At 67.1% G+C, this 26,107-nt stretch overlaps 4 protein-coding genes across 9 annotated transcripts; 2 read left to right on the top strand and 2 right to left on the bottom strand.

Moving 5' to 3' along the window:
- Positions 1 to 2,251: 2,251 nt before the first annotated feature.
- Positions 2,252 to 5,035, top strand: LOC123807309 (collagen alpha-1(I) chain-like). Its single transcript, XM_045821021.1, has 4 exons — positions 2,252 to 2,401; positions 2,886 to 2,970; positions 3,132 to 3,580; positions 4,065 to 5,035. Exons 1-4 carry the CDS (start codon positions 2,252 to 2,254, stop codon positions 4,569 to 4,571), a joined length of 1,191 nt encoding a protein of 396 aa, XP_045676977.1. The 3' UTR covers positions 4,572 to 5,035.
- A 1,632-nt stretch (positions 5,036 to 6,667) lies between these two features.
- On the bottom strand, positions 6,668 to 9,453 carry RASSF7 (Ras association domain family member 7). Of its 3 annotated transcripts, XM_045821035.1 has the most exons (6): positions 9,312 to 9,453; positions 8,536 to 8,663; positions 7,633 to 8,345; positions 7,419 to 7,514; positions 7,262 to 7,343; positions 6,668 to 7,181 (listed from the first exon to the last, which is right to left on the bottom strand). In XM_045821035.1, exons 2-6 carry the CDS (start codon positions 8,657 to 8,659, stop codon positions 7,153 to 7,155), a joined length of 1,044 nt encoding a protein of 347 aa, XP_045676991.1. In that variant the 5' UTR covers positions 8,660 to 8,663; positions 9,312 to 9,453; the 3' UTR covers positions 6,668 to 7,152. The 3 variants fall into 3 exon arrangements, with proteins under 3 accessions (XP_045676991.1, XP_045676993.1, XP_045676992.1); XM_045821037.1 differs by lacking the exon at positions 7,419 to 7,514; XM_045821036.1 differs by lacking the exon at positions 9,312 to 9,453 and having other exon boundaries at positions 8,536 to 8,898.
- A 1,943-nt stretch (positions 9,454 to 11,396) lies between these two features.
- On the top strand, positions 11,397 to 15,534 carry LMNTD2 (lamin tail domain containing 2). Its single transcript, XM_045821019.1, has 14 exons — positions 11,397 to 11,578; positions 11,670 to 11,822; positions 12,202 to 12,289; positions 12,379 to 12,534; positions 12,842 to 12,913; positions 12,997 to 13,085; positions 13,377 to 13,675; positions 14,018 to 14,120; positions 14,209 to 14,398; positions 14,477 to 14,599; positions 14,689 to 14,882; positions 15,011 to 15,177; positions 15,259 to 15,311; positions 15,409 to 15,534. The coding sequence occupies exons 1-14, from the start codon at positions 11,397 to 11,399 to the stop codon at positions 15,532 to 15,534; spliced, it is 1,995 nt and encodes a 664-aa protein (XP_045676975.1).
- A 170-nt stretch (positions 15,535 to 15,704) lies between these two features.
- On the bottom strand, positions 15,705 to 25,232 carry LRRC56 (leucine rich repeat containing 56). Of its 4 annotated transcripts, none has more exons than XM_045821106.1 (13): positions 25,151 to 25,232; positions 23,553 to 23,626; positions 23,010 to 23,194; positions 21,735 to 21,822; positions 21,068 to 21,128; positions 20,054 to 20,150; positions 19,789 to 19,983; positions 19,016 to 19,199; positions 18,458 to 18,628; positions 18,315 to 18,379; positions 17,912 to 18,057; positions 17,598 to 17,716; positions 15,705 to 16,424 (listed from the first exon to the last, which is right to left on the bottom strand). In XM_045821106.1, the coding sequence occupies exons 3-13, from the start codon at positions 23,181 to 23,183 to the stop codon at positions 16,096 to 16,098; spliced, it is 1,629 nt and encodes a 542-aa protein (XP_045677062.1). In that variant the 5' UTR covers positions 23,184 to 23,194; positions 23,553 to 23,626; positions 25,151 to 25,232; the 3' UTR covers positions 15,705 to 16,095. The 4 variants fall into 4 exon arrangements, with proteins under 4 accessions (XP_045677062.1, XP_045677063.1, XP_045677064.1 ...); XM_045821107.1 differs by having other exon boundaries at positions 19,016 to 19,148; XM_045821108.1 differs by having other exon boundaries at positions 19,016 to 19,142.
- Positions 25,233 to 26,107: the final 875 nt, after the last annotated feature.

Here is a 26,107-nt window from a genome sequence, read left to right as displayed (position 1 = left end):
GACTATGAAATGTAAGGACACTGCCCAGGAGAGTGTTCCAAATGGAATGCCGAAGCTCCTGGGAAGGAACTAGACAAGCAGCTTATGACCAACTTGGAGTGCCCTTGGAGGGGGGCCAACCCCTCCCCACTTCATTGGCAGCTGTTCCTGGGGACTACTGGGAAATTGTCACAATAAATGCACAAACCCACGATGAGATGCAAAGCACACTGCCCTAGCAGGCATCCTTGAGCAGTGCATGCCAACCTGTGCTCAGATGGGAGACACCCCCAGGAAACAGCCCGGAGCCACTGGTCTGGGCCCCACCTGAGCACAGGTGGTATCCCTAAGACCACAGACATGTATCTGTGCCTCCCATATACTGATGCCCCCCACAAGCTGACACACATGCCTTATCCTCCCCCACATGGGGGCACCTTCCATGTATACCCCCATCACCCCCATCAGCACTGTCACCTCTGGTGCTCCCTGACCAGCCACCCACCTGCCACCCTTCCACAGGCTAGTGCCACACAAAGATGCAGTGTGCACCCTGCCCACTTGCCCCTCACAGACCTGCCCCCGGAAGCCTTCGAGGTGTTCGCGGTGTGTCCTGGCCACCTCTGCTCCTGCTCCCCACAGGCACGGGCAGGCAGCTCTCCTGAGCACAGGAGGGTAGAGCCAGGATGGGAGCCTCCTTGGTTCTCTGCAGCCCAGGCCAGCCCTTCCCTGTCACCAGACCTGCACACACACAGGCCTGGAGCTGGAGGAGGACCCTCGCAGGAAGCTCTGTGCTGGGGCCGCCGCAGCAGGTGACCACAACCGAGTGGCCTGAAACGACAGACGTCCAAAGTCAAGGTTGGCAGGGTCACGCGCCCTTTAAAAACTGTAAGAAGATGACAGGGGTTCTTTCACATCCTAATAATGTTTTACATATGTGCATAGTAATTTGGGAAAAATAAAACACTAAGGAAAAAAATCTGTAAGGAGAATCCCGTCTTGCCTTTCCTGGGTCTTGGTGCTCCGGGCTTCCTTGGCTTGTGGCAGAATCACCCTGGTCCCCGCCTCGGTCCTCACACGGCCATCTCCCTGTGTTCCTGTGTCTGCCACCTGTCTGTCAGAAGTCCACGTGCCACTGGGTTTCCAGCCAGCCTGCGCAATCCAGGGTGATCTCTTCTCAAGACCCTTAACTTGATCACATCTGCAAAGACCCTTTTTTTTTCAAGTAAAGTCATGAATATATCTTTTCTTTTTAAAGATTTTATTTATTTTAGAGAGAGGAGAGGGAGAGAAATATCAGTCGATTGCCTCTCACCTCCCACAAGCTGGCCCACAGCCCGGACATGTGACCTGACTAGGAATCAAACCAGCGACCTTTCGGTTCACACGCTGGAACTCAGTGCACTGAGCTACACCAGCCAGGAGTGAACTTTATTTTTATTTTCATCTTTATTTTTAATTAAACATTTTTTATTCATTGTGCTATTATGGTTGTTTCACTTTTTTTCCTCTTGCCCTCCGCCCAATACCACCATTCCCTCAAACAATCCCCCCCTTACTTCACATTCATGGGTCATACCTAGGAATTGTACATATGAGTTCTTTGGCTTCTTCATTTCCTTTACTATTCTTAACATCCCCCTGTCTGTTTTGTACCTACCAATTATATGTCTTTTTTTTTTTTAAGATTTTATTTATTGTTAAAGGAGAAGGGAGGGAGAGAGGGAGGGAAACATCAGTGGGTGGTTGCCTGTTGTATGCCCCCTACTGGAGACCTGGCCCACAACCCAGGCTTGTGCCCTGACTGGGAATCGAACCACCAGCACTGTGGTTCTTAGGCTGCCACTCAATCCACTGAGCCACACCTGCCAGGGCCGAATATATCCTTTTGAGGGGCCACCCTTGAGTCCACTACAGAGGGTGGAAAGGGGTGCATTTGGAGCTGCCAGGACTAGGGACACAGCTGGGGGTTGTACCAGCAGGGCAAAACAGGACCTGGAAGTCAGCCTGAGTTCTGGCCTCTGCATGTCCCCAAGCCCCAGACTTCTGCCCTGCAAACCCCTGCCTTGTGTGTCTACCCCCAGCCCTGCCCTGCCCTGAAGCAGTGGGCCTGCTCAGGGATCCACACGACCTAGGCCTTGATGACCCCTCAACTTCTGACCGGGTGGAGCCAGGCCACTCCTCACTCTGCGCTCCTTCCCCACCCACAGGTGGCCACACCCCACAATTCCCTGCACCGACTTCACAATCCTGAGGTCCCAGGCAAGGGGAGATGCCTCCCTGGAGCCCCAGCACGGAGCCACCGGGTGAAAGTTCTGAAGGAAGAAGTGAAATGACCACGGTGGAGGGAAGGGTGCGGGAGGGGCCCGCGTTGGGTTCACAGCAATCGGTGGGCTCCAGCCCCGGCTCGTGTGGGCTGCAGGTGAGTCATGGGCTGGGGAGGACCAGGAGGGAGGGCTGAAGGAGGGCGGCCAGGGGGCCAGGGTGGCTCAGGCTCTCGCCCTGGGGCAAGGACTACAGTGACAGGCGGGAGCTGAGGAGCCCTTTGGAGCTGCCTCCGTCAAGCCAGTGGAGTCACCAGGGAGGGCCAGGCTCTGGGGCAGGCGCCAGATACTGGTTGATTTGAGGGAGGTGGGATAAGGGAGCTTTTTCTGACCTTGGAGGGGGCACAAAAGGCTTATGAGGACCCCTGTGCCAGGAAACAGGGGGAGCAGGTACTCCTCTGCCTAATTAGGGGTCTGCATGACCCGATTCCGCCTCCCAACTCAGCCGTGGAGACGGAAGAGGGGTGTGAAGACAAGGGCGCTAGTGCCAAATGTCCCTTGGCTGCCACCTCGGGGGCTCCACCCAGGAGTCAATAACTCCGGGGCTGAACCAGTCCGTTTCCTTGATTTATACCTTTTCAGTTCTCGGACAGGACCGGGCAGCGCCGGGAGGAGACCCAGCAGGACCCCGCACCCGCGCTCCGGCTCGGACTGCGAACCTTCCGTGGTGACAGATCCCACGGGAGGGCTCTAGGGCGCTCAGGGCCAGTCCGCGGGGTTGCGGGCAAACCAGGCGGAGCCGAAGCTCGCACCCCACTCTGTCCCGCCAGCCAGACAGCTCGGGGTGGGCGCGGGCGGCGCGGGCTCTACGTGCGTCCCCAGGCTGAGGCCCCTCCTCGGTCCTGACCCGGCTACGTGCGCGGAGTCCCGCGGGTTCCCTAGGAGGATCCGGCCCCCGCGCGGCGGGCAGGGGAACAGCGCCTCGGGCCGTACCACCCGGCCAGACCCGCGGGGGAGCCGCCCGCGAGGCGGTAGCAGGGCGCCCCAGGCCCCGCCCGGCAGGTGGCGGCCCCGCCCAGAGGCCGACGTGCGGAAAGGAACGCGCCGGCCGCGCCCGCAAGGGGCCGCGCGGCGGTGGGCGTGGCGTCCGCACCCCCCTCCCGCCCACTGGCTGTGGCGCGGCAGGGCGGGCCCAGCCGGGCGGACGATTGGCTGTCCTGCTCTCACATTTGCATAGGGGCTGGGCGCTGGACGCGGGCTCCGGGCCTTGGGGGCGCGAGGGGGCCGCCACCGAAGTTGGGCCGAGGGCCGGCGACGGTGCCGCGCCGGGATCGCAGGTGACGCGCTAGGGGTCCCAGGCCCGCGGGCGGGGGCGCACCCCAGAGGCCGCCCGCCCCTGACGGCTGCAGGGGCTTGGACGCCCAAGTTGGAGGGGAAGGAGGGGTCGGGGTGCGGAACGACCCCTCCGCCTGCTTGGCGGTCCCTCCAGGCGCAGGGCAGCCACTGCCCACTGCACACTGCGCTGCTCCGGACCCACTGTGCGTGTGACAGCGGCTGATCTGTTCCTGGGCAGCGCGACCGCCCCGGCCCCTCTGTGACCCTGCTCTGTCGGGCAGGGGTGGCCACAACAGGCAGGGAGAGGCCACGCCGCTCGGAGGGGGCGCCCCAAGGGGGAGGGGCAGGGCGCCCCTACGGGAGGGTCTGCTTGTTTGCGTCCAGCAGACGCCCAGGGGGATGGGAGGGAACGAAGGGACATTGAGAGGGCTCGGGCTTTACCAGATGCCCTCCGGGAGGGAACTTTGTTTTCCTTGTGTGTGTCAGGGTGCCAGGTTGCGTGGCGTTCCCGGGACGGTCTCTGGACGTCGCCGAGCGGAGAGCAGCCCTGGACAAGCATGGACTGGAGCCTCCAGAACCAACCTCCTGAGGGCCACCTCTGGGAACTTTCTTAAGGAGAACATTGACAGATTTGGCTTTTCTGTGCATTTCTGCCACTTTGGCAAGGACACGAAGGGAGTGAGGACCGCCCGGCCTCATCTGTGGTGCCCAGCAACACGCCCCTCCGAGAGGCCGGTGGCGCTGGCGCAGTCCCGGACCGGACCACTGGGCCCGCCCTCTCTGCTGGGTGCTCTCAAGTCCACTGTGAACATCTGCAGGGCATGGAGTGTGCACAGAGCAGCCGCCAGCAGGCCCGCAGGTGCCTGGATGCCTGCAGCAGGCCCGGCCCCCTCTCCGGGCAGTGGGGGTTGGTGGCTGGAGTCTGCCGTTGGGGGAGAGAGGCCTGAGGGATTTGCATGGACGTGGACTTTTCTTGGAGTGACCCTGTCCTGATGGTCACTGTGGTGTCACACCCAGCAGGTTTGGTAGGGCCAGGTTCTGTCGGTGACAGGGAGGCTGTGGTGGCCTTGTGGGGAACCAGTGGAGCTGATTTACCGACACTGGGCAGCGACTTTCTGTGGGCGACCCCCCGTGAACCCCGGTGTTCTCAGCCAGCCCTAGAGGGTGCTTTTGTGCTGGGGGTGGGAAGGAACTCTGAGGTCATGGGGGCTCCTGTGCTGTCGCCCAACACAGCCTGGCCCCGAAGGGCCGCAGTGACCAGTGGCGATGGCTGCCCCATCCCACACAGCAGCCGGGGTCCTGCCTCAGCTACCTGGGGGGCTGGCCCGGCCTGGCTTGGTCCTGCCCCGCTGTGAACAACGTCTGGGGGAGCAGGGCTTTTCCTCACCTCAGCACGGCTCACGTCATTGTTGTCAATGTACAATTTAAAACTCGAAAGTAAACTTTGCAGCCACTCACAGGTTTGCTTAGTGACCTGAAGTCCTTCTGGCAACGTGGTGGGTGGGACTGTGTGCATCAGAGCAGCCACAGAGGAGGGCTCTGCCCCAGCTCCCACCTCGGCTGCCGGAGGAGGGAACCCCCACTGAAGTGGGCCCCTAAGCTTGCTCAGAGCCAGTAGCAGACCAGGGACAAGCCCCTGGTGGTGGCTTCAGAAGAAACAGGTGTTCCTTGGAAACAGGCGCAGGAGACCACACACGTGTGAGCTGTCAGCTCTGTGCCCGCCTCCCAGTGGGGGCTGGGGAACTTGGTGGAGAAGCTCATGACACTGGTGAGGGTGAGCACTAGCTCCACCGGCCCTGGGGTGCGAGGGGGGGGGTCCCTGGGTGGCACCTGGCTTTGCCCCTGCCGGCCTGTGCATTCCGCGGCTCAGGGCTAGTACCCTGGTCCATCGGGCCTTCCTGAGTGTGGCTGGGGCAGCAGGGGAAGGGAGTGGGCCCCTGGAACCTGTGGTGCCTGCCCAGAGCTCCTACCCTTCCACCCGGGACACAGGCCCCTCAGCCTCTCCAGTCCAGGCTACACTCCATGTGACCTTGTGCTCAGACCTGCCTGGAGCCACAGGCTGAAAACAGGCTGCTGTGAGCTGGGCAGCTGTCTCAGGTGACAGTGTAGACAGCAGTGTGGCTGGACTGAGAGCTTCACGGAGAAGACACCTGGGCTGGGTCCCCCGACACCAAGGTTGGAAGCCTCCTTCTGCCACTCGGCCTGTCCAGCCGCTCCCCATCGTGCTCCAGGAAGCCCCCCGTCCAGGTGACTCTCCGCAAGCTGGGTGCTTGGCTCCGCCGCTCCTCATGCTTAGGACTCCATGGCCCCGGTGGTCTGCCCCAGAGGAAGTGGGGGCACCAGGCCTGATGCCACCCCAAAACTCAGCATAAAGGCCCTGTGGTCGAGGATATCCCCATGCAGCTCCCCAGTACCACCCATAGCTGCACTCCAGGCTTGGACCCCCCCAAGGTCTGGCCATCACAACGGTCTCCCATCTCCGCCACAGCCCTCAAAGCTGGGAGCCTGCGGCCCAGCCCAGGGCAGGACCGACTTGTGTGCCTGCCCTGATTTAAGGCTGCGGGCTCTGGGCAGAAGCTTCATACCCACCCAGGTGGCCGAGCTGGGTGTTGGAGGGCAGGGTGGCCACACCCTCACTGGGCTGCAGAGCTCCCTGGACCTGAACCACCCAGGAATCTGGGGACCCGCCCCCACAAGCTCTTAGACTCAGCCAACCTGACGGGCAGGTCTGGCGTGTCCTTGAGTCCTCATATCCAGGAGCCACCCTCGAGTGGGTGGCAGTTCCTCCTGCTGGTGAGGAGCGGGCCGAGTGGGAGAAGGTCAGGTAAAACCTGCATCAGGAAGGAGGCTCCTTCAGGCTGCAGACTGTCCGGCTCCAACACCGGGCTCGGGCCGCAGAGGGCCCCTGAGGGTAGGAGGCACAGCAGCCTGGAATACAAGGCCCTGGGAGCCCCAGCCTCGGACCCAAGTGACCACTGGCCATGGCAGACCTGATCTCAGGAACCCTGGCCGTGGCCAGCCCCTGGCAGCTCGGGGTCCTCCCCGAGGACCCTGGGTGGAATCTCAAGTGTCAGACCCCACAGACCATGCCTAGTGCCACTTCAGGCGGTTTATTGAGGTTTCAGTGTTGCGGTAGGGGATGCAGCACGCACACACACGTGTACACATGCTCACACACACGTACGTATGTACTGAAGGATACTTTCCACACACAAGCACATCCCCACAGACTGAACACAGCATCTGTCTCCGAGGAGCAGCTATGGCCCTTTGGGGCCTGGCACATCCTGAGCTGGCCACGCCCCAAGCTTCTCCAGGGGGCTTGGCAGACTCGGCAAGCACCGGGATGAGAGTCCTCAGCCTCCCCCTGCCCCTCGCGGCAGAGACCCCAGGATCCTGAGGCGTTCTGTCTCCGAGCCAGGGCACAAGGCTTCCAATGGCATGGGGGCACGAGTCTGCTATGACTGCCGGCTCTTCTGCTGTCCAGCCTGGGCTGGCCTTGGTGGCCCCTGCTCGTGTCATCAGAGCCCAGGACAGGGCTGGTAGTGGACACTCGCTCTGGGGGCAGATGCTGCTACCTCCAGTTCTGCCTCATGGGGGCAACTGTGGAGAGGGCACAGGCTGAGGGGGCTGAGGGACCATAGGAGGACCTCATCCCACCAAAGTGGAGGAGACAGACATACCCTCTGGGCTCAGGCTGGACACGAGGGCAGGACTCCGGGAAGCTCCTGGGAGGGGCTCTCCTCTGGTTGGAGGCATGAGGTCCTGTGGGGGAAAGCCAGTCAGCTTGGAGCTGGGCTGGGCCCCCCACGGCCCCACCTGCCTTGGGGCCACTCTGACCTGCGTGCCAGGGGCGGCCCCCGTCTGCTGGATGAACTGCTGCAGGTTACACTGACGCAGCTCCCGGTTCAGCTCCTCAAGCTCCTGGGCCTGGGCCTGGGGCACACGGGACCCTCAGGGGGCACAGCCATGGGGTTCCAGGACCCTCCCTAGTCTGACCCTGAGGCCAACCCCCAGATCCACCGAGGCAGCGCTGCCAGTCCCGGGAGCTCACCTGGAGGGCCTGCTCTGCAGCCTCCAGAGCCTTGCTCACCAGGGCCAGGCTGCCCTGCACCTCCGCACTCTGCCGTTCCTGGGCGGCCAGGTCCTGGCGCAGGCGCTCGGCGGCAGACGCTGAGGGCGAAGGGGGCCCAGGGGCCTCTGTGGCCAGTTGTAGCTGGGCCTCCAGGGCACGAGCCTGGGCGTCCAGGGCCTGCAGTCGGGCGGCGTGCTCGGCAGTGGCCGCGCTCAGCGCCTGCAGCCGCGCCTGGCCCTCCCTCTCCCGCGCCTGCTCCCGCCGCAGCTCCTGCTCCCAGAAGGCCTCCTGGCCCAGCTCCGCCGCGTTCCTTTGCACCCTCCGCTCCAGGCCCTGCAGGTCTTCACAGCAGCCTGGCATGGGTGCTACAGAGGCCACAGGCTCGGGCAGCGCTGCGCTGGAGGCCGGCCTGGGGCACCCGAGGCTGAAGGTCAGTCCTCTGTGGGACTCACGGCCCAGTGCTGGTCTTGGCTTTGAGGGAAGGCTGGCGCGGATTGGGCAGCGCTCAGGGGGCGGGCAGCTGTCTGAGGAGGGCCTCCCAGTAAGGCTGGGCCCTGTCCGCCTCAGGACAAACTGGACATCACTGGCAAACTGTCCGCAGGTAGCCTGAGCGCCCATTGGACACTCCTGGGGCAGCAGCTGCCGTTCCTTCTCCCTGAGACGCTGCACGAGCACGAAACGGCCCGTCTGGCCTGGGGGGCAGGGGGAGAGGGGTCAGTCTGTATTCCGCCCCCCCACCTGTGTCTGCCTAGGCTGAGGAGCTGGGGGAGGGCCAGAGGGATCAGCTACCAGCCCCACCCTCCCTGGGAGAAGACAGGGCCAGAGGGCCAGGACCCACCCCGGGTCCACCTGTTGGGCCTGTCTGTTCCTGAGGGGACTCACCTATGGCTTGAGCTAGTGCGATGACCACTTCCTGACAGGTCGTGTGCTCCGAGACCCCACAGACCACTCGCTGGATGCCGTCCACCCACACCTTCAGCTCCATCGCCGCAGGCCCAGAGAGCATATCCCTGTCGTGCAGGTTAAGGCCACAGGGTCAAGCCCTGCTTGGCCCTCCTCTGCTGGCTCCTCCTGGCCTGCGCCTCACCCCCAGAACTGGTTTAGGGCTGCCGCCCTGCTCTCTTGTGCCCAGCCCTACCCGCAGGCCACACATTCCTGGGGTGGGGGTAGTCAAGACCAGCCCCCCAAAGGGGGAAGCGATCTGCCTTCCAGGAGCCCTCGGAGGCTTCCCCACCCCGCTTCCCAGCCTCCTCTCGCCCCACCCCTCTCCCGGAGAATCATTAACCAGATGCAGGACTTCCTGCCCCCCCACGCCCCAGTCACCTGGCACGGGAACAGTGCCCCTCCCGCAGGGCGCCGTCCCCAGTCACCTAAGGGCGCTCGTACGCAAACTTGGCAACTCGCTGCCATGGGAACGTACCCTCCCCGGCGACTCACACCTCGGCCCTCCGAACTCACCGAGCCTGGCGCAGGCAGCCCCCTCCCACTCCCACTGATCGCAGTGCTCGCCCCGGAGGCCGTCTCGCCCGCAGCGGGGCGGGCGCAGGTGCGGCGCGGCCCCCGACACACTGCCTGGCTGCTGCGCCTCCGAGTTGCCGCTCGCGCCTGCCAGAGGCCCCGCTCGCACTCAGGAGGCTTCGGGACTCCCGGCGGCTCACCTGGGATCCCGCCGGCCTCCGAGACCAGGACTCGAACCGGTTCCTTCCCAAGCGCCGGGCGCCGCCGCAACCTGCCGCCTCCAGCGCGGCGGGAGCGCCCCTGACCACGACCCATTGGCTCGCAGCCCGAGCGCTCAGCCCCTCCCTTCAGGCCCCTATTGGCTTCTCGATGCGCCCAGCCCACCTAGCGCACACGCCCATTGGTCACCTTCCTTGTGCCCCGCCTCTATCTATTGGCTTCCCGCCGCCCCGCCCCCCAACGAGGCCCAGGTATGGGCGGGGCTAAGCGGCGCGGAGGGGCGGGTTGAGTCCCCTGCACTCACCGCCGAAGCCCGCGAACTACGCGGAAGCGCGTCCGAGCTGGCGGCCCACGGGCGGCGGCGCGTGGGGCAGGTGTCTGACCCCGATCCAGGACCCACTTCCTCAGAAGCCGCCCAGTCTGACGAGTTTCCCACTAGGCAGGGGGCGCCAGCCTGGGACCCCACGAGCCCGCCGCCGCGCAGAGAACCCTTCCCGATGCGCCCCCAGGTCCCGCCGACCCTGCTCCCTCGGGGTCCGCGTCGACAGGCGTGGGCACAGGGATCAGGGGCGGTGAGCCCCCCGATGTGCAGCTGGGGCGCCGCGGGCCCTCTGGCTGCAGCCGGACTAACAGTCCTGGTCGGGGCGGGAGCCCGCTCCGAGGTTGCTGGGGACCGAGGCACCGGCTCTTGGTCGGAGGCTTACTCCCACCCACTCTGTGCCCAGGGGGGCCCGGTGCCCTCCCGAGCTGTGGGCACTGCTCTGCCTGGCCCGCGGGACAGCCCACGCCCGCCGGCAGCCAGGGTCCTCCGCCTCAGCGCTCCCCGTGGGGGCTCAGCCGGGGCAGCGGGCGGTCTCCCGCCTGCGGCGTCCTGCCCAGCACAGGAGGCACCCCCCACCCCCCCATCCACCCAGGGACAGAAGTGGAAAGTCTGAGTAAACGAAGGGCGGAGGAATGAAGGGGGGTGGGGGCAAAGGCTGGAGGGCACGTGCCTTGCTGGTCAGGCCTGGGGCCTCGCCTTTGTTCCAGGGCAGAGGGAACAGTTGTCATGGTGATGGGAGTGTCCCCAGGGGTCCCTGCCCTGGCCCAGGTGGTGGAGATAGGCAGGGGAAGGTGAGGTTTCGGGCTCGGGGTTAGGTAGGCGGGCCTTGGGCACTGAGGGCAGAGGGTAGAAGGCAGTGAGCCCCCACCTCCAGTCGGGCAAGCCCCGCCCCAGCTCCTCCGCCCTGCCCACTGCTGCCCCACCTCCCCGCCCGTCAGCTCAGCGGGGGAGCTCCAAGTCCCCAGGAGGGTGGTCCTGCTGGCCGGTGCGCGCACTGGCAGGGCAGCAGAGACCCCCATGCTCACTGTCCATCTCCACGGTCAGGGTGGGTGGCCCCAGGGGTGCCCTCTGGAATGCTGGGCTGAGCCATGACTGAGGCAGGCCTCGCTGGTCACTCTGTGGTCTCCTGGGCCTTCCCGGGGTTAGTAGGGCAGCAGGTCAACCTCTTATAGCTTCTCCTTCTAGCTGGGGGAGGGGCCCAGCACTCACTCAGGGCCATGGTCTGGGGTCTCCCGGGAGGCTCCTGGTAACAAACAGCCCCTCCCTTCCTGGGAGCTGGTATCCATGGCAATGCTAGGGGCCTTTCTCTCCCCAGGCCTGCCTGGGTTTCAGGCCTCAGGTGAGCGTTGGAGGTAGGGCCCTGTGTCTGGGGGGGGGGGCATGGGTGTCCTGGGTAAAGGACCAGCACCTGTGGGGACCCTTGCTGTAGGCTGGGAGACATCGCAGAACCTGGAGGGCAAGGGTGATAGGGAGGCCACAGGGAATATATGAAAACCCAGGTGACGTGTTGATTGGGGTGTGACCTGCTGCCCTGGCCGGGTCAGACACACACCCGAATGACCCACAGCCAGGTGTCCTGTGGAGCAGACACCCACACCCACACCCACGGGACTCTTGGAGAGGCACCCCGCCGGTGCCGTCTGGGCTCTCAGCCACGCAGACGTGCACGTGGTCACGTGAGGAGGGCCCACACATGGGGCACAGGGCAGACAGCCCCCCCCCCCCGCTCAGGTCCTCCAAGAACATGACGCATGGCCCTGAGTCTGGCCTCGAGGGTGGAGAAGCCAAGGAAGGGGCTCCCTCATCTCTGGGGAACGAAGAGCCAGTCAGGGACCGCCGGAGCCCCCCCGCTGGCACACCTGCAGACCTGGTGGTTCCCAAAGGCCGGAAGGACATCAAGGCCACCCCCACACGAGTGGGCCTGCAGTAAGGAGGGGAGGGAGACATGGTCAGCCTCGCGAGCCGGGCCGGCTAGAGGGCAGGGCCTGGTCAAGCGGCTCGGGTGCTGGCTTTGTAGGTCCGCCCCCAAGGTCCTGGACCCCCACCCACTGCAGCTGCCATTGGGGCAGCGGGAACTGGCTATCCAAGCTCTGCGGTATGCCGTCCAGGACCGACAGGATGCCCGCCACCGCCGCATCCTGCAGGAGGTGGCTGGGCTTCCGCCCGAGAGGTCGGTGGCTGAAGCCGGCCCCCAGCCCCACCCAGCCCTGGCCCTAACTGCTGGTTTCCATCTGACCCCAGCCACTGGGCCTGACCCAGAAGTCACCCTGACCCTGACCCTGGCCTGTGCTGTGCCTCGAGCCCTAGCCTTTACTGGACTCTGATCCTCCATCCTAACCCTGAAAGAGTGGACATGCCTTAGACCTGCCTGGACCCTAAGCTTGAACATGTCTGTGGTGCTGAGCTCGACCTGGGTCCCGCCTCCATCCAGGCCTCCCAGAGCTTGACTGGCCCAGCCCAGAAGCACTGGGGGCCCTTGGGCCCCTGCAGCTCCTCTCCTTGGCTGCTTACCCAGAGGTGGGGGCCACTGAGATCGCCCCTTCTCCCAGGGGCCCTCACAGTCAGGACAGGTTCCTGCGGGCCCAGGTCCAGAAGCTGACCCTGGAGCTGGAAGAACAAAAGGAACGGGCCCAGCTGGTGAGGGGGCCGGGGAGATGGGCAGGGGTTGGCCTGGGCAGGTGGGGTCCGAGAAGACCCCACCCCACCTGCGGGCTCCCCCGGGGCAGGAGAGGAAGCGCCTGGAGGAGCAGCTGCTGCAGACCCAGACCTCGCTGCAGCAGCGGGAGTCCGAGCTGCAGGCCTTGCACAAGTCCTGCCTCGTGAAGCTGGCCCACTCCTCCTGGGTGGGCCGCATGCTCCGCTCGTCCACCGGCAGCGTGGAGGTGAGCCTGCGCCCCTGGGCCCGCCCTCCTGCCTCCCTTGTCCCCTCCCCGGGCCTCCTTGAGCTCCCCCCTCCCCCCGCCCTGGCCTGCCAACTTGCCCAGTCCCGGTCTGTGCTTCCTGGGGGGCTCTGGCCTGGCCTCCCTCGGGCTGCCTCCGGGCGGGGGCCTGGGACGGGGAGGCCGCAGGAGCCCCCGTCCGGCTCGCCTGACACTCGGCAAGTGTATCAGCCTCAGGTGCAGGGGAGGCTGAAGGGGAGGGATGCCCTGCCCCCCGCCCCTGCCCGCTGGCCTCCGGTCCCTCTCGCAGGTGGTGACAGCAGAGACCCTGGTGGACCCCAGCGACTCCTCTGAGAATGACGAGGCCTCCCCTGCCCGGGAGGTGAGCCCGGGGGGGACGTGTGTGTGCGTGGCCCCGCGGGGCCGCGGGAAGCGAGGGCCACATGCCTGTCGCCTCCCGACCAGGGCTTCCGGCTGGAGCATGTGGACTGGAACACCATCGCCCAGCGCTACCCCAACCTCCTCGCCAACATCAAGTCGAACTCGGATTACAAGTGACTGCACTGGGCAGGGGCTCCCGCCGGGCCGGGGGCGGGGAGGGCGGGCTCACCTGGGCGGGTGTGGACCCGAGTCCGCGTCCCACCCTCAGCGTTCCCAGACGAACCCACTGGACCCTGCGAGAGCCAGTTCACTGACCTCTGGAGCCGGGCTGGGCTCTGGGCCACCCCTGCTCTGCCACGAGCCCCTTTCCCAGCCTGGGTCCTGGGGTCCCGATCACCACTCGGGGTGCCCAGCCGGCCTTGGAGCGGGAGCCGAGCGGCCTGTGAGCACCCCGCGGCCCGCAGGCACCCCCGGCCCCGGACGCCCCCACGGCCCCCCGGGGACTCACTGCCCGAGGAGTGTGGCCTGGAGTCGAGCGGAAGACAGCACCGTCTCAAGAGTGTGGAGTGGGGCTCCGGGCCCTTCGTGGGCCCCGACAACTCCTGGGGCGCCGACGCGGACCCCCCCAGCTGGCAGCCGGAGGAGCGGAGCGGTGGGCAGAAGGCCACGGGGCACCCGATCCGCTCGCCGGGCCACATTTCTTTCCAGAACATACCGCCACCAGACAGGAGCCTCCGCAGGGACTCGGATGCAGAGCCTGAAGGTGGGGCGGGGCTGGGCGGGGCTGCACGCACTGCCCGGCGCCCCGGAGGAGGTCCTGCAGAGCCTGGCCTTCCCTGGAGCCCGTGGGGGCGGGGGTCGCTGCTGGGGCCCCTCCCGCCGCATCTGCGGGGGGTCAGGGTGGTCTGGAGGCCTCTGAGGTCTGCGCAGAGTGCCCCAAGTGCTGCGAGCTACCCCTCTGCTCCTCTTAGCCCCCAGGGCCCAGCCACCCCCTGCCCTGGAGGGGACCCCTGAGGCTGCTGCTCTCCCACGTGGACCCCCAGGGCACTGCAGGCCAGTGGGTCCCCCGGCAGATGCTCCATATGGGGGTCCCCCTTCTGAACAGGACCTCCGGAACAGGAGGTCTCTCCAGACTCCTGTGGAACCCACTCAGACCAGCCGGGCCAGGCCGCAGACGCCGACCACGGGCCTTCAGTGCACCCTTGGAGGTGAGGGGGGTGCGGCTTCGAGGAGCACAGCAGGGAGACCCCGGGGTTTCCCAGCAGGAGGGGCCCTGACCTGCCACACCCTCCCCAGCGAGACCTCCTCCTGCCTGAAGATCGTGGCCGTGAGCCTCAGCAAGGGGTTCGTCCGCATCCTCAACGAGTCCGCGGAGGAGACGGCCGACCTGGGCGGCTCCACGCTGCAGCAGCTCCAGGGCGACTTCCCCGTGCGCACCTACCGCTTCCCGCCCCACACGCTGCTGGAGCCGCAGCACCACGTCACGGTGCGCCCCACTCACCGCCAGCCCGCGCGCGCCCGCCCGTCGCCCAAGCCCCTCACCCATGCCCGGCGCTGTCCCCAGGTATGGGGGGAGGGGCCCGGCTGCACCAGGAAGCAGCCGGGCCCCTCGTCCGTGGGCCGGAAGCCTGCCCACTTTCACCCGAGCCCGAGCTTCGTGACTCTTCTCCTGAGCCCCAAGGGTGAGGTCAGTGAGGGTCCCAATGGGGGGCCAGGTGGGGTGGTTGTGGGGAGGCCTCCCTGGGTCAGGTGACCTTTGGCCCCTGCTGCCCACAGGTTTTGAGCAAGTACCAGCCCCTGCTCTGCCCGGCCCCCGCCTTGAGGATTTTCGCTGACACCGACTTGTCCATCGACCGCTTCCTACTCTCAGAGGCCCAGCCCAGGGCCGATGCTCGGCAGCAGCGGCGGCCGCCCCGACTCTCGCGCAAGCGTCGGAGGCGGGAGGCCAGGGCGCAGAGCCGGAGGCCCAGGTGGGGACCGCGCGACCCTCGGTCTCGGTCTCCTCCCCAGGCCCCGCCCCAGCCGAGAAAACCGTCCCTCAGACCCGGCAGGAGCACTCCCCACTTCCGCACGCCCCCCCCCCCCCGCCCCTCGCTAGGCCCCCCACGGGCTGGCTCCAGCCCTCGCGATTCTGTCGCCCCAGCAGGACACAGGGCCTGCCGCCGTGCTTGGCCACCAGCAAGCTCTCCAGCCTGCAGGAGGCGCCCGCGCCTCCCGAGCGCGTGGAGACCGACGACGCACGGGTGCTGCTGCCTGCCATCACGGGTCAGCGCGCAGGGATACGGAGGGAGGGCCTCCGCAGGGAGGGGGAGGCCGGCCCACACCCCCCATCACTGTCCCACACAGAGGACGGGCCGAGCCTCACCGTCTACCGGTATAAGATGGAGCCCACCGTCCGAGTGAGTGTGCCCACAGTGGGTGCCCGGGGGTGGGGAGACCGCTCCCGCCCGCCCCGCCCCTCCACCTGGCCTGCCTCTCAGGGCCCACGCCCCCCAGGTGTGCCGGAAGAGCGTGGACCGGGGCTGCCCGATGGTGGCGCTGTCGGTGCAGAGCAGGGCCAACAGCAGGTTCCGCTTACCCGGCTGCCCGCCCATCACCGTGGACGCGTGCAGGCGGGTGTAGGCCGGGCAGTCCAGGCACCTGCGCTTGCTGGCCAGCTCCGTGACACCGACGGGCCAGCGCCGGGCGGGGCGCCGGGAGGCCGCGGGGGCGCGAAGAGGCAGTGGCAGGAGGCAGGCGGTGTCAGCTGCGTAATTTACTGAACCAACGTCACCTACCAAGTAAACTGCATTTCTGTGCACCCGGAAGTCGAAGGTGATTCTCTTGGTCTCCAGACTTCCCGCCCCAAGAGGACGAACCTAGGCGTCCGTGGGGATGGGAGGCCTGGCCCCACACTTCTGTGTCCAGGGCAACTGCCCTGGGGGCCTGGGACCACAGTGCCCCTGCGGTGGCCGGGGGCCCTGCCAGGAGTGGACTGGACAGCTCAGCCGTGGAAGAAGTGGGCAGCCAGGCCGTCCTGGGCTCTCACCCACTTCTCCCCAACAACAGGGGCCTCTCCTGGTCCCGCCCACCTCCTGTCCCAGGACACCCTCCAGACGCTCTGGGTGTCCGGAGGCTGCTCAGCCAAGCTGGGGCGCTCGTGGCCAGGGTCCTGGCCAGCTGGGCAGTGGGCGGGGGCTTCCGCTAGGGGTGGGATTGGGCTGGCGTGATCGGGTTCAGGTGCGGCAGGCACCTCAGGGCCGTGGGTCTGGCTGCGGCTGCGTCTGGTGCTGCCTTTGGGCCCAGACATCCTGGGGCTCGAGGGCTCGGTCCGGAGGCCAGCTCCAGGGCTCTCAGAGCGGCCACTGTGGCCAGCCCCTGACCGAGGCCAGGCCCCGAGCCGCCCAGGGCTCGGAGCCGACGCCCCCGGAACTGCAGGTCTTTGGACGTCCAGCAGCTGCTGTTCGAGTCAGGTGGCATGGGGACCTTGGGGGGAGAGGGGAGCAGGTTATAGCCCCAGGTCCTAGAAGGCTCTGGAAAGCAAGGAAAGGGGTTGTCAGACCTGGGGGGGTCCCTCCAGGAACTGCCAGGCAGGGGCCCCCCCGCAGGCAGAGCTGCAGAGTCCACTGCGGCCCCTCCCCTGACCCTTCACCCCCCGCAGCACCTCCCCGCCCCCCTCCCCGTGCTCCCAGGGAAGCCCCTCCCTCGTCAGCACCCCCTCGGACCCTCACTTGAGCTGGAGTCAGCTCCAGGGAGGCGCAGGCCACAGGCCCGCGCTCTGGCTTTGGGTCACTGGGGCCTGCTGGAGGGCAGTGGCCCTTGGCCGCGTCCTAACACTCCCCTGTATATAAGGCCCCGGCACCTGCCTCAGGGCCGACTGGGCAGGGCCGCCTGGCACCCACCTGGACCCAGTCTGGAATGGGAGGCCCTGAGTCCCCACCGTCTGCCCCCACGCTGGCCGCCACTGCGGGCTGCCCCGCCTGCCGCTCACCCGCCACTGCTCCACTAGGTGGCTGGCCTTTGACCCCCCAACTACCTGATCTCAGGGCCCACCCTCTCTGGCCCCTCCCCCAGGCACCTGGCCCTGGCCCTCGATGGGGAGGGCACAGGAGGGTCGCTGGCAAACCTTCAGCCTGTGCTCCTGCTTACCATGCCCCTCCCCGGGGCACCCCCCTTCCACCAGCTGGACGAGACCCCTCCTCCAGGAAGCCTCCCTGGGCCGCACGGGGTGAGGGGTGTGGTTCCGCTGCACAGCTGCCTGGGCTGGCCCCGCTCAGCTGCTGTCACTCGGAAGCCCGCATCCCTGGGGAAGGGCCCCCGGCTCACTGGCCAGTTCTGTGGCCTGAGTCCAGCTCAGGCCCTGTCCGCCGGACAGAGGGAGGCACCCTGCCCTGCCCACACCTCCTGCCCACCCGGTAGGCTCTGTCACTCGGCTGGCACCTGGCCCTGGGCCTGTCCTGCTCACTGGTCCTGGCCTCTCATGGCCCCTGCCGCTGGCCCTTTGCTGGCTGCCTTCTTTCTGTCTCTCGTCCATCCCTGGTGGCCTCGTGGTCCCATGGGCTCAGGGGAGGGGCACCTGGAATTGTCCCCTCTGTTCTGAGCCCCCCACCCACAGGAGATGACCTCCAGGGGCCACAGCCACTCTCTGAGCCTGGGGAGTGAGGGCCCGTGCTGACCTGGCGTGGGGGCGGGGTCTCTCTCAGTACCTGGGGCCAGACTTGGGGAGTTGGGGGAAGTCCTGGGCCCTGTCCCATCCTGTTGTTCTTCGAGGCCCCTCTGTGAGCCCCGGGGGGCTGCTGCTCCTTCCGGCCCGGAATTCAGGTGCCTGGGGGAGGGGAAGGGGAGAGGCTGCAGCCCTGCCCCACTGGGAGCCAGTCCCAAACGTGTGGCTCTGGGATGGTGCCCAGCCTCAGGTCCCCGTGACCGGCTCCTCCAGCCACCCTGGAGACCAGGGACCCCCCAGCCAGGGCCCCCACCGGACAGGACGCGCGGCAGGCTCAGTGCAGGGAGAAGCACCCACCGTAGGCGCCGCTGCCCCCTCCACGTCCGAGGTCCAGCTGCGGCTGGGAGGTCACCGCTCTCCGCAGGGCCAGGCCCCGGGGTGGAGGCCCGGGCGACCAGGTCTTCCAGCCTGGGTGGGGGCAGCTGCTCTGGGGGCACTCCGGCCTGAGTGGGGAAAGGGCTGGTTGGGGTGCGTGGCCTTGGAGGGGCTGGGGGGCCGGCGGGCTGAGCGGAGAAAGACTCTGTCGGCTGCAGGGGGCATGGGGTGGGGGGGCTGGCCCTGCAGTGGCGATGGCTCGGGGCCGGGACGCTGTCCACTTGGAGGGGAGCCCAGGATGCTGGCCCGTTTTGGGGGCTGAAGCCGAGGATGCAGGTGCACAGTGCCAGCCCTGGGGGCCCGGCCCCCGGGGGGCAGGGCATACCTGGCACCGGTGCTGACGCTCCCGGAGGCCTTTGGTGGGGTTCCCACAGAGGACCTGGCCCGCACCTGCAGAAGAAGGTGTGCTGGGCCTGGCCGGGGCTCAGGGGCTGCAGGGTGGGCCTCCTGCCCAGGGGGGTCAGTTACCGTGTGTGAGGTCACTGGCGTCGTCCTCCAGGGCCGGGTTCTTGGGGTGCAGACCTTCAGGCGGGGGACCTCCCGGGACCAGGAGGGAGAGGGGCCAAGGCCTGGGAGCCCTGGGCACGGGCAGGGACCGCTCGGGGCCGAATCTCCGAGTGGGGTCTCCGTGGGGGCCGTCTGCCCAAAGGTTAGAACTGGAGGTCACCAAGGACCATGCCAACTAGCCAGCCCCAGAGCCCCCAAGACTTTCCCACAGACCAGGGACCCCCTCCACCCACGTGTGGGACCTCCTCTTTCTCTCTGATGGGGGGTGCCCCCGGGGAGGCGTGCTGGCCAGGGGGGCAGGTGTGCAGGGCCCTGGGGTGGGCGGTTAAGGCAGGGAAGGGGCGTTACATGAGACCGTCCATTTCCGCGAGGCCTGGGGGTGGGGGGCTGGTGGGAGACAGCTTTGGTCTTGGGGCGGCTGTGGGGTAGAGGCGCCTCAGGGAGCTCAGAGGGCGAGATCACCAGGCCGGGGGTGGGGCAGCCCGTGCCAGAGGCCCGGCGGGCGGGCGGCGGCCGTACCCAGCCTGGGACGCAGGCTGTCCAGGATGCTGCCCTCCTTGATGGCCTCCTTCACCATGAGCCAGTCCTGGTCCAGCTTCCGGGAGGCTGGCAGACCTGTGTGCGCGGCGGGCCTCTCGTCCAGGACCTGCAGCTGGGGGATGAGCTTCCTCACCTCTGCCCTGTAGTTGTAGCCCTGGGGCGCCTGCAGAGCAGAGAGGGGTAGCAGGCCTGGGGCTGCGGGCCCTTCAGCCAGCTCTGTCCTGGGGCTGCTTTGCCAGGCCCACTGTGGGGCGTGACCAGGGAGCCGGAGCGGTGGGGCCCACCCGCCCTGCCAGGCTGCCTGGGCCAGTCTTGGGCTCCAGGGGCTTCAGGGACACTGGGCTCTCACCCACACTGTCCAGGTTCATGGCCAGGGTCCAGCAGAGCCCTCTGGCCTGTGCAGCCACCCTGAGCTCAGAGCCCTGGCCCAGGAGGCCAGAGCAGCAGCTGCCAGGGCGGGTGGTGTGAGCTCCCACTGGCCGTGGGTGTGCACAGGCTTGTGGGGGTGGGGCAGCTCGGGACCGGGCCTGCGTGCATGCGTGTGTGAGTGGGTACACACGATTCCGCAGCACAGGGCACGTGTGGGGTTTGGTCCCAGCCTGGAGGACACGCTGGCAGCTGCCGGGCCTCCGGCGGCAGGAGAGAACAAGGCTGCGGCAAACGGCGGTAGCGTGCTGGCGACCCCCCCGGGCACAGGAGAGCCAGGGGCCGGAACCACAGGGCACCGCCCCTCCCTCGCCCACCACACGCACCTGGTCGGAGGGGCGTGGCCGCAGGCACACCAGGTTGCCCTCCAGGGTGAGCGTGGCCAGCCGTGGGCACAGTTGCAGGTAGCGCACCTGCCCCAGGTCCTCCACGCCGTTGCCCTCCAGGTCCAGCACCTCCAGCTGCTCGAGCAGGCACAGCGGGCTGAGGTCCGAGAGGTCGTTGTAGGAGGCGTACAGCTCCTGGGCAGCACGGGGGCCTCAGCCGGGGCCTGGCCGGGCGCCCTCCCAGCCCTGGGTGCCACAGACCCACCTGCAGGGCCGGGAAGCAGCCGATGCCGTCCAGGTCGGCCAGGCCACAGCGAGCCAGCCACAGCACCTGCAGGTGGCCCAGGGAGGTGCCCAGGTCTCTGTGGAGGGCAGGGTGGGGTGGTCAGTGCTTCTCTGGGGAGGAGAGCTGGGCTGTGGCCACCATGGCCTGGTGCTGTGCATCGTGCCAAGCCATCACCCACATCGAGCCGTGTCCAGGTGCAGGGGCAGCTGTGAGTGTGGCTCGAGGCAGCCTCTGGGCCGAGGAAGGGGCTCCCTGTCTTTCCACTTCGCGGCAGCCCCTGGTCTTGAGCGGCAGGATGCCCTGCACCCTCTCCTCTCCCCGGAGGGCCCTGGCACCGCCGGACAGGGGGCTCCGCGAAACCCACTTTGCTCAAAGCCAGAGATGGGTCCAACTTTCCTGAGCTGTGCCCTTCGCAGCCCCTCAGGGCAAACAGGGACCGTCCACCCGCCCTAAGTCTCGAGTTTCACCTTTTCACCCGATGGTGGGCGTGCTGCTGTGCCAGTCGCCTCTGCCTGGTGAGGCCGAGCCATCCGCTCTGCTCACGGCACACCCACGGCCCTCCACGCGACCCCCCCACTCTGCCCTTCTCGGCGCCAGGACGCTCCGAATCCTCAGGCCTTGCTTGGTGTTGGGGCGCCCAAGCCCCCCCCACAGGTTGGGGACCCTTGACCCGAGGTCTGTGGGCGCCTTCGGGCACTACACGGTGGGTCCTTGGAGAGCCCGTCAGCCACACGACCCGGCGAGAGGGGCCTGACCCCGAATGCAGGCCCTGGTGTCTCCCTCAGCAGGTGCCTCTGACGGGGGTGGGGGGTGGGCATCAACGCCAGCCAGGCAGGAGGGGCGCCTCGGGCCGGCAGCTGGACCGCAGGACAGCCAGGGGTCTCTCCATGGGGACCCACCCAGTTGAGACCGCGCCCTGACTGAGCTCACCCTTCAACCCCGCGGGACCCTGCCCCTGTCCCCACCCCTGGGGTCCCCGGGACGGCCACTCACCTCACAGAGCCCAGGCGGCTGTCACTCAGCTTCAGCTGGCTGAGGTTGGGCAGGTGCAGCCCTGCGGGGCCACAGTGAGGGGTTGGGGGCAGGCCCAGCGACCCCCTCCCCAGCTCCCTGTGCCCTGCTGCCCTTGGCCCTGCCGCCTGGTGGCTGCTCTGAGGCCCAGAGTGACTGTTCCGTCTACGGCCAGGCCCAACGGAAACACATGGAGCAGGTGCAGAAGGTGCACCTGAGTCAGCAGGGCCACATGGGGGGGGGGGCCCAGGCCCCTGGGCTCCAGGAGCTGGCTTGGAGGAGGGCAGCCAGCAGGCATGGCTGGGGCCACCAAACCCTGGGTCCTGCTGCCAGCCACCTCCCAGAGCCCACCTGTGGTCAGCCCGGTACCCCCAGACCACAGCCTCCATCAGCCGGTGTCCTGGTGCGTCCCAGGTTCCCCGAGAAAGGGTTCGGGGCTCCTGACTCCTACAAAGGACTGGGCCCTGGCCCTGGGGGACCGTGCCCCCTCCCGTCCCGGGAGAGAGGAGAGCAGGGTGGGCCTGTGGGGTGCAGAGCGGATCTGTGGGGTGGGGTGCAGGGGTCCACACCGCAGAGCCTGGCTGGCAGGCCCCAGCAGTGCGGCCAGCCTGGCCGTGACGGTGGTGGGCGGGACAGTGCGGGCTCTCACCGAAGTTGCCCAGGCTGTGCTCGCGGGTATCGACACACATCTCTAGCACGGTGACCAGCCGGAGGTCGTCCACCTGGGCCAGGGTCCGCTGCGGAAACCCGTGGGGAGTCAGCCCGGAGCACTGGACAGTGGTCCCTCCCTCCCCAGACCCTGCTCAAGGCCACTCTTGACTCATTCCCGCCTGGCCTGGGAGGCTCCTGGTGTGTGGTGCTGGGCAGCTGAGGCCAGGCCCCCTCTGGCCCCAGCAAAGCGCCCTGGCGGTCACTGCCTGCCGGACTCCACTCCTCACTCTTCCTGGGTGTAGCCAAGCTGGACCCAGCCCCACCCTTTCCCGCTGTCCAGGGTGGGGCTGCAGAAGGACCAGAGTGAGCTGGTGGGTGCGCCCCTCTGGTGGACAGCTGCCTGCCGGACGGGGCAGAGGGGAGGAGTGGGCACCGCAGGCATGGCTGGAGGGTCACATAAGTGTCACTGAGCGGCCAGCAGGGGGCATGGTGCGAGTGTCCTGTCCACCTGCAGCGGCCAGAGAGCTCGGACCCTTGTCTGAGTTGGCCAGGAAGGTTGGTGGGCCCCTCGGGCAGCGAGGCTGCATGCTGGTGGCACATCACTGAGCGTCCCCGAGGAACGCTGTGGGTGTAAGCGGGGTGCAGCGAGGCAGGGCCCAGGGTTGGCACGGTCCGCCCCTCACTGCGGCCAGCGGTGGGCAAGAGGTGGGCCAGGGAGGGAGGTGGGGATGCTGGGAGGTGCAGGGCTGCCCAAGGGGGTTGTGGGTGGGGATCTGTGGCCAGAGGACTCTGTAGAACCCACAGGCTGAGGGTAGGGGGTGGGGGTAACAGTGAGCTCCCCCCGAGATTTGGGACAAAGCCTTCAGCAGCCACCCAGAGGTGATGGGTGTGATGCTAGCAGGTCGTGATGTCATTCATCTCCCTCGCTGCGTGCCCTGCAGGCCGCATGCCTGGGCCTCAGCCACCCCGTCTCCCACCAGTACAGATGAGTGGTGTCCCCTTGCGTTCACAGAGTGGCCCCGAGAGCCTAGGGCATGGTGGGTGCTCATTAAATATCGAGGAGTTCCTGCCTAGCTCAGCCCCTGTCGTGGCCTGAAGACCTGGGGGCCCCCTGTTTCCCCAAGCACCTGGGGTCAGTCCTGAGGGTGGGGCACACACGGGGGACAAGGCCAGTGGGGCCAGGTCAGAGGGCAGGCCAGGCACCAGCCCAGCACGTCATGCCACGCAGGCCCCTACAGCCTGGGTTCCCAGCCCCCGAGTGCCCCGCACTCACCAGTCGGGCGGGGGACAGGCACTCCTCCACCAGCCGCTTGCCCAGGCCTTCCCTGCCGTCTGGGTCCTTGCTCTGCGGGCGGGGGTTGTGCAGGCCCTGCCAGCTCAGCTCCCGCACCTGGATGCTGGCCGTGCTGGGCCGAGGCCCAAGGGCCCTGTCCTGGGTCTTGTCCATTCACATCCAGCCTGCGGCACAGGCACAGGGGTGCTCAGCGTGTCCCCACACATGGCCCCGGGGCCGGAGAGGGCTCCCAGGTGCCCTGGCCTGCTCTGCCTGCCTGGGGGCCTCACCGTCCCCTTCCTGGGCTTTGGCTCATACCCCTGCCTGGGTGGGCCACCCTCCCTGTATTTCTTCAGAGCCCACAAGAGGGGAGTGGGCTCCAGACCACGTTTGCTTAGCTGTCCACCGTGACCGGCAGCAGGCCGCACCGCCCCGGGCCCTGTGCTGTGCTTTCCCCGCCTGATGGTTTCTGAGCCTGAGGCCCCAGGACCGGGGTCTCGGGCATTTGGCCCACCTGCCCCGGTGCCCACCGAGGCCCCTCACCCGCAGGCAGAAGCCTTTTCCTTCAGTGGGTCACACATCCGGGCGCGGGGGTGGCATGTGGCCTCAGGCGGTACCTGCAAGAGAAAGCAGGTTGGCCGGGCCCTGGCCCAGGACGAGGCGGGAGCACAGGACGCAGGGGCTGTCGGCCTCAGCCCTTTCCACCACCCTGACGGCAACCTGGCCTGGCCGGGGGGCCAGGAGACAGCCAGGTGGGCCAGAGGGGCTGGGGTTCTTCCAACGCCGGTGCCTGGTTTTTGTTCCAATCCCCACTGGCCCCAGACCTTGGAATCACCTGGGGGGCCAGCCCCACGAGTCTGCCTACGACACCCTGGCCACCTCCCTCCATCTTGCGTGGAGGCTCCCTGACCCCCAACCCCCCACCCCCATGCTCCCTACCACCCTTCCTGGATGGACCGTCCTTATGAGACTGGCCAGTCTACAGCCCTCTGTGGTTTACGCCTTGTTGGGTTGAGCGGGCTCCTCGCCCCGAGACAGGCGGGCTCTGTGTGGGCAGGACGCCCACCGTACACCACAGGGGCTCTGGGATGCTGGCCCAGGAGCTCGTGGTGCTACCGTGCCTGCCTGCCAGCCCCTGGGGACACTCAGGATTCGTCGCGGTTGCAGACCCCCAACCCGGCCCTCGAGAGGCCGGGCTGTGTGGGGGTGCTGGGCCCTGAGACACGCTGCCCAGGCCCCCAGTGCCTCAGGGCCCTTATCTGGAAGGGGACCCCCATGGGGAAAGCCCACGGAGGCCTGGGTTCTGGAGGCGAGCCTCGCCCGACATAGAGTCTCTTGGAGCCTCTGGCCAGGGTTTCTTTCCAGAAGCTCCCTCTGCCGCCGCCTCTCTCCAGCCGGTGAATGGAAGGCCCCAGGCCTTGCAGGAGGGCCCCACCCCTCCACCCCCTGGGAAGAGGCTGCCCACGTTTACCCCAGGCCTGCCAGCTTCGGGCCTTGGAGGGGGCGTGTGGGCTGGCCGGGTTCTGTTCCCGGGGTCCCGCAGGCAGTTCTAAGGGAAGAGCCTGAGGTGCCGCCCTGGACCAGGCCCCAGGGATCTGTCCGGTCTGGCCCAAAGGTCTTGGGGCCCAAGGAGCGGGGCTGTGGCTCCCATCCCTGCACTGTCCCCTCACGACGCTGTGCCGCCCGAGGCTGCACACACTGTTCACGGCCGCGTCCACGTGGCCCTGCCACCCTCCGTCTCTGCAGCCCAGGCTGGCGCCAGCCCCTGGCCTGGCTCGGCACTGCTCGGGGTCCCCTCCAGCACTCCATCCCTCACCACTCGGGGAGAGGCTCTGAGGTCAGGGTCTGTTCCCCTCCAAGTCGCCACCATGGAGACCCTCCCACCCCAGAGTCTGTTTCCTGCCTCATCTCCCCCGGGGGGCAGGGCTGGGGCCCTGCAGTCCCAGTGACGGGGCCCTCTTACAGCATGGCCAGGGGCTGCAGGCAGGGTCCTCAGGGAACCCGATTTGACATCTGGGGATATCACGGGGTTCCTTCCCCCCTGGCTTTGCTGCTTAGTTCTCACGCCTCAGTTTCCCCTCTGGCCCCAGTAAGATAGTGAAGCCTGAAGCCCAGGACTCAAAGGCGCCCTCGGCTCTCACCTGAGGGCTCTGCCCCCGTGCCCCGGCCTTGCGGGCTCGGCCCTGGGCGCCCTCTGCTCTCTCCCATACGAGGTTGTTCTTCCGGCCGGGAGGTTGCAGGACTTGGACGCCATGGCAACGGGGGGCAGGACCTCATTTGAATAATCAAATATTCATGAGCCATGGAATCACCCCAGCACCACCGGGCCGAGCCACACCTCTTAGCAATGGTTGCTATGGCAGGCCAGAGGGGGCAAGGGCAGGGCAGGGGGCGAGAGCACGGCCGCGGGCGGGGGGCCCCCCGGCAGGGGCTGCTGGGCTCGCGCGTGGGCGCCACGCCAGCTGCAGTGGAGAAGAGACGCCATCAGGCGGGGGGGGGGTGGGCGCAGATCCTCCAAGTGTCAGCCCCCAGCAAGGGCGATCTGTAGTGGACTCTCGCCCAACCTTCCTAGGCGTGAGGCCCCCGGGAGGGTCATCCGGAGGGCGAGATTTACCTCCACCAGCACGTGAGGCCGAGGCCACGTTAAAAGGATGAGCCGTGGGGAAGGACCCCCTGGGGATGGAAGCGAAGGCCTGGATACCTGGAGGACAGGCCAGGTCCGCGCCCACAAGGGACGCCGCCGCTCGGTTTCATTGATCAGCCTTTAGTTAGCGTCCACGCGCATCTGGAGCGATCGGGATGTGTTCCCGCGCGGCTCAGTGCACGGCCCGGCCATCCGGACACCACCACAGCACCTGGGGTTGGTGCCGTCGTGGGGGTGGGGGCAACCCCCCAGGGGCGCGCCAGGGTCACGGCTCGCAGTGGGATGAGCTCAGGGGAAGGGCACCGGAGCCTTAGCTGGAGGGGGCCTGGTGGAGAGGGGTGGACGGTGGTGGTTGAGCCTTACATTGCACTACACCTTTCTTGTAAATAGGGTGTTTATGCGTTACTTTAAAAATTTAAGAAATGTTAAAACATGTCTTTCTTAGAGTTTTCAA

Source organism: Phyllostomus hastatus, unplaced genomic scaffold (genome assembly GCF_019186645.2).
Source record: "Phyllostomus hastatus isolate PE091 unplaced genomic scaffold, TTU_PhHast_1.1 phas_scaffold_443, whole genome shotgun sequence".
In the NCBI taxonomy this organism is placed as follows: domain Eukaryota; kingdom Metazoa; phylum Chordata; class Mammalia; order Chiroptera; family Phyllostomidae; genus Phyllostomus; species Phyllostomus hastatus.
Note: the sequence above shows the minus strand (reverse complement) of the source record. Positions and strands in the feature narration are given on the sequence as shown.

What these genes read in the sequence shown, in the direction of transcription:
- LOC123807309 (XM_045821021.1), top strand. Translation starts at nt 2,252, where the DNA reads ATGCCTCCCTGGAGCCCCAGCACGGAGCCACCGGGTGAAAGTTCTGAA. An exon ending in CGGACTGCGAACCTTCCGTG is followed by an intron (nt 2,971 to 3,131) that starts GTGACAGATCCC and finishes CCCCAGGCTGAG; the next exon opens with GCCCCTCCTCGGTCCTGACC. An exon ending in GTGCCGCGCCGGGATCGCAG is followed by an intron (nt 3,581 to 4,064) that starts GTGACGCGCTAG and finishes TGTGTGTGTCAG; the next exon opens with GGTGCCAGGTTGCGTGGCGT.
- RASSF7 (XM_045821035.1), bottom strand. Translation starts at nt 8,659, where the DNA reads ATGCTCTCTGGGCCTGCGGCGATGGAGCTGAAGGTGTGGGTGGACGGC. An exon ending in GGGCCGCCCCTGGCACGCAG is followed by an intron (nt 7,344 to 7,418) that starts GTCAGAGTGGCC and finishes TTTCCCCCACAG; the next exon opens with GACCTCATGCCTCCAACCAG. An exon ending in GTCCAGCCTGAGCCCAGAGG is followed by an intron (nt 7,182 to 7,261) that starts GTATGTCTGTCT and finishes CCCTCTCCACAG; the next exon opens with TTGCCCCCATGAGGCAGAAC.
- LMNTD2 (XM_045821019.1), top strand. Translation starts at nt 11,397, where the DNA reads ATGACGCATGGCCCTGAGTCTGGCCTCGAGGGTGGAGAAGCCAAGGAA. An exon ending in CGTCCACCGGCAGCGTGGAG is followed by an intron (nt 12,535 to 12,841) that starts GTGAGCCTGCGC and finishes TCCCTCTCGCAG; the next exon opens with GTGGTGACAGCAGAGACCCT. An exon ending in AAGTCGAACTCGGATTACAA is followed by an intron (nt 13,086 to 13,376) that starts GTGACTGCACTG and finishes CGCGGCCCGCAG; the next exon opens with GCACCCCCGGCCCCGGACGC.
- LRRC56 (XM_045821106.1), bottom strand. Translation starts at nt 23,183, where the DNA reads ATGGACAAGACCCAGGACAGGGCCCTTGGGCCTCGGCCCAGCACGGCC. An exon ending in CGCCAGTGACCTCACACACG is followed by an intron (nt 18,380 to 18,457) that starts GTAACTGACCCC and finishes CTTCTTCTGCAG; the next exon opens with GTGCGGGCCAGGTCCTCTGT. An exon ending in AGCGTCAGCACCGGTGCCAG is followed by an intron (nt 18,058 to 18,314) that starts GTATGCCCTGCC and finishes TTCCCCACTCAG; the next exon opens with GCCGGAGTGCCCCCAGAGCA.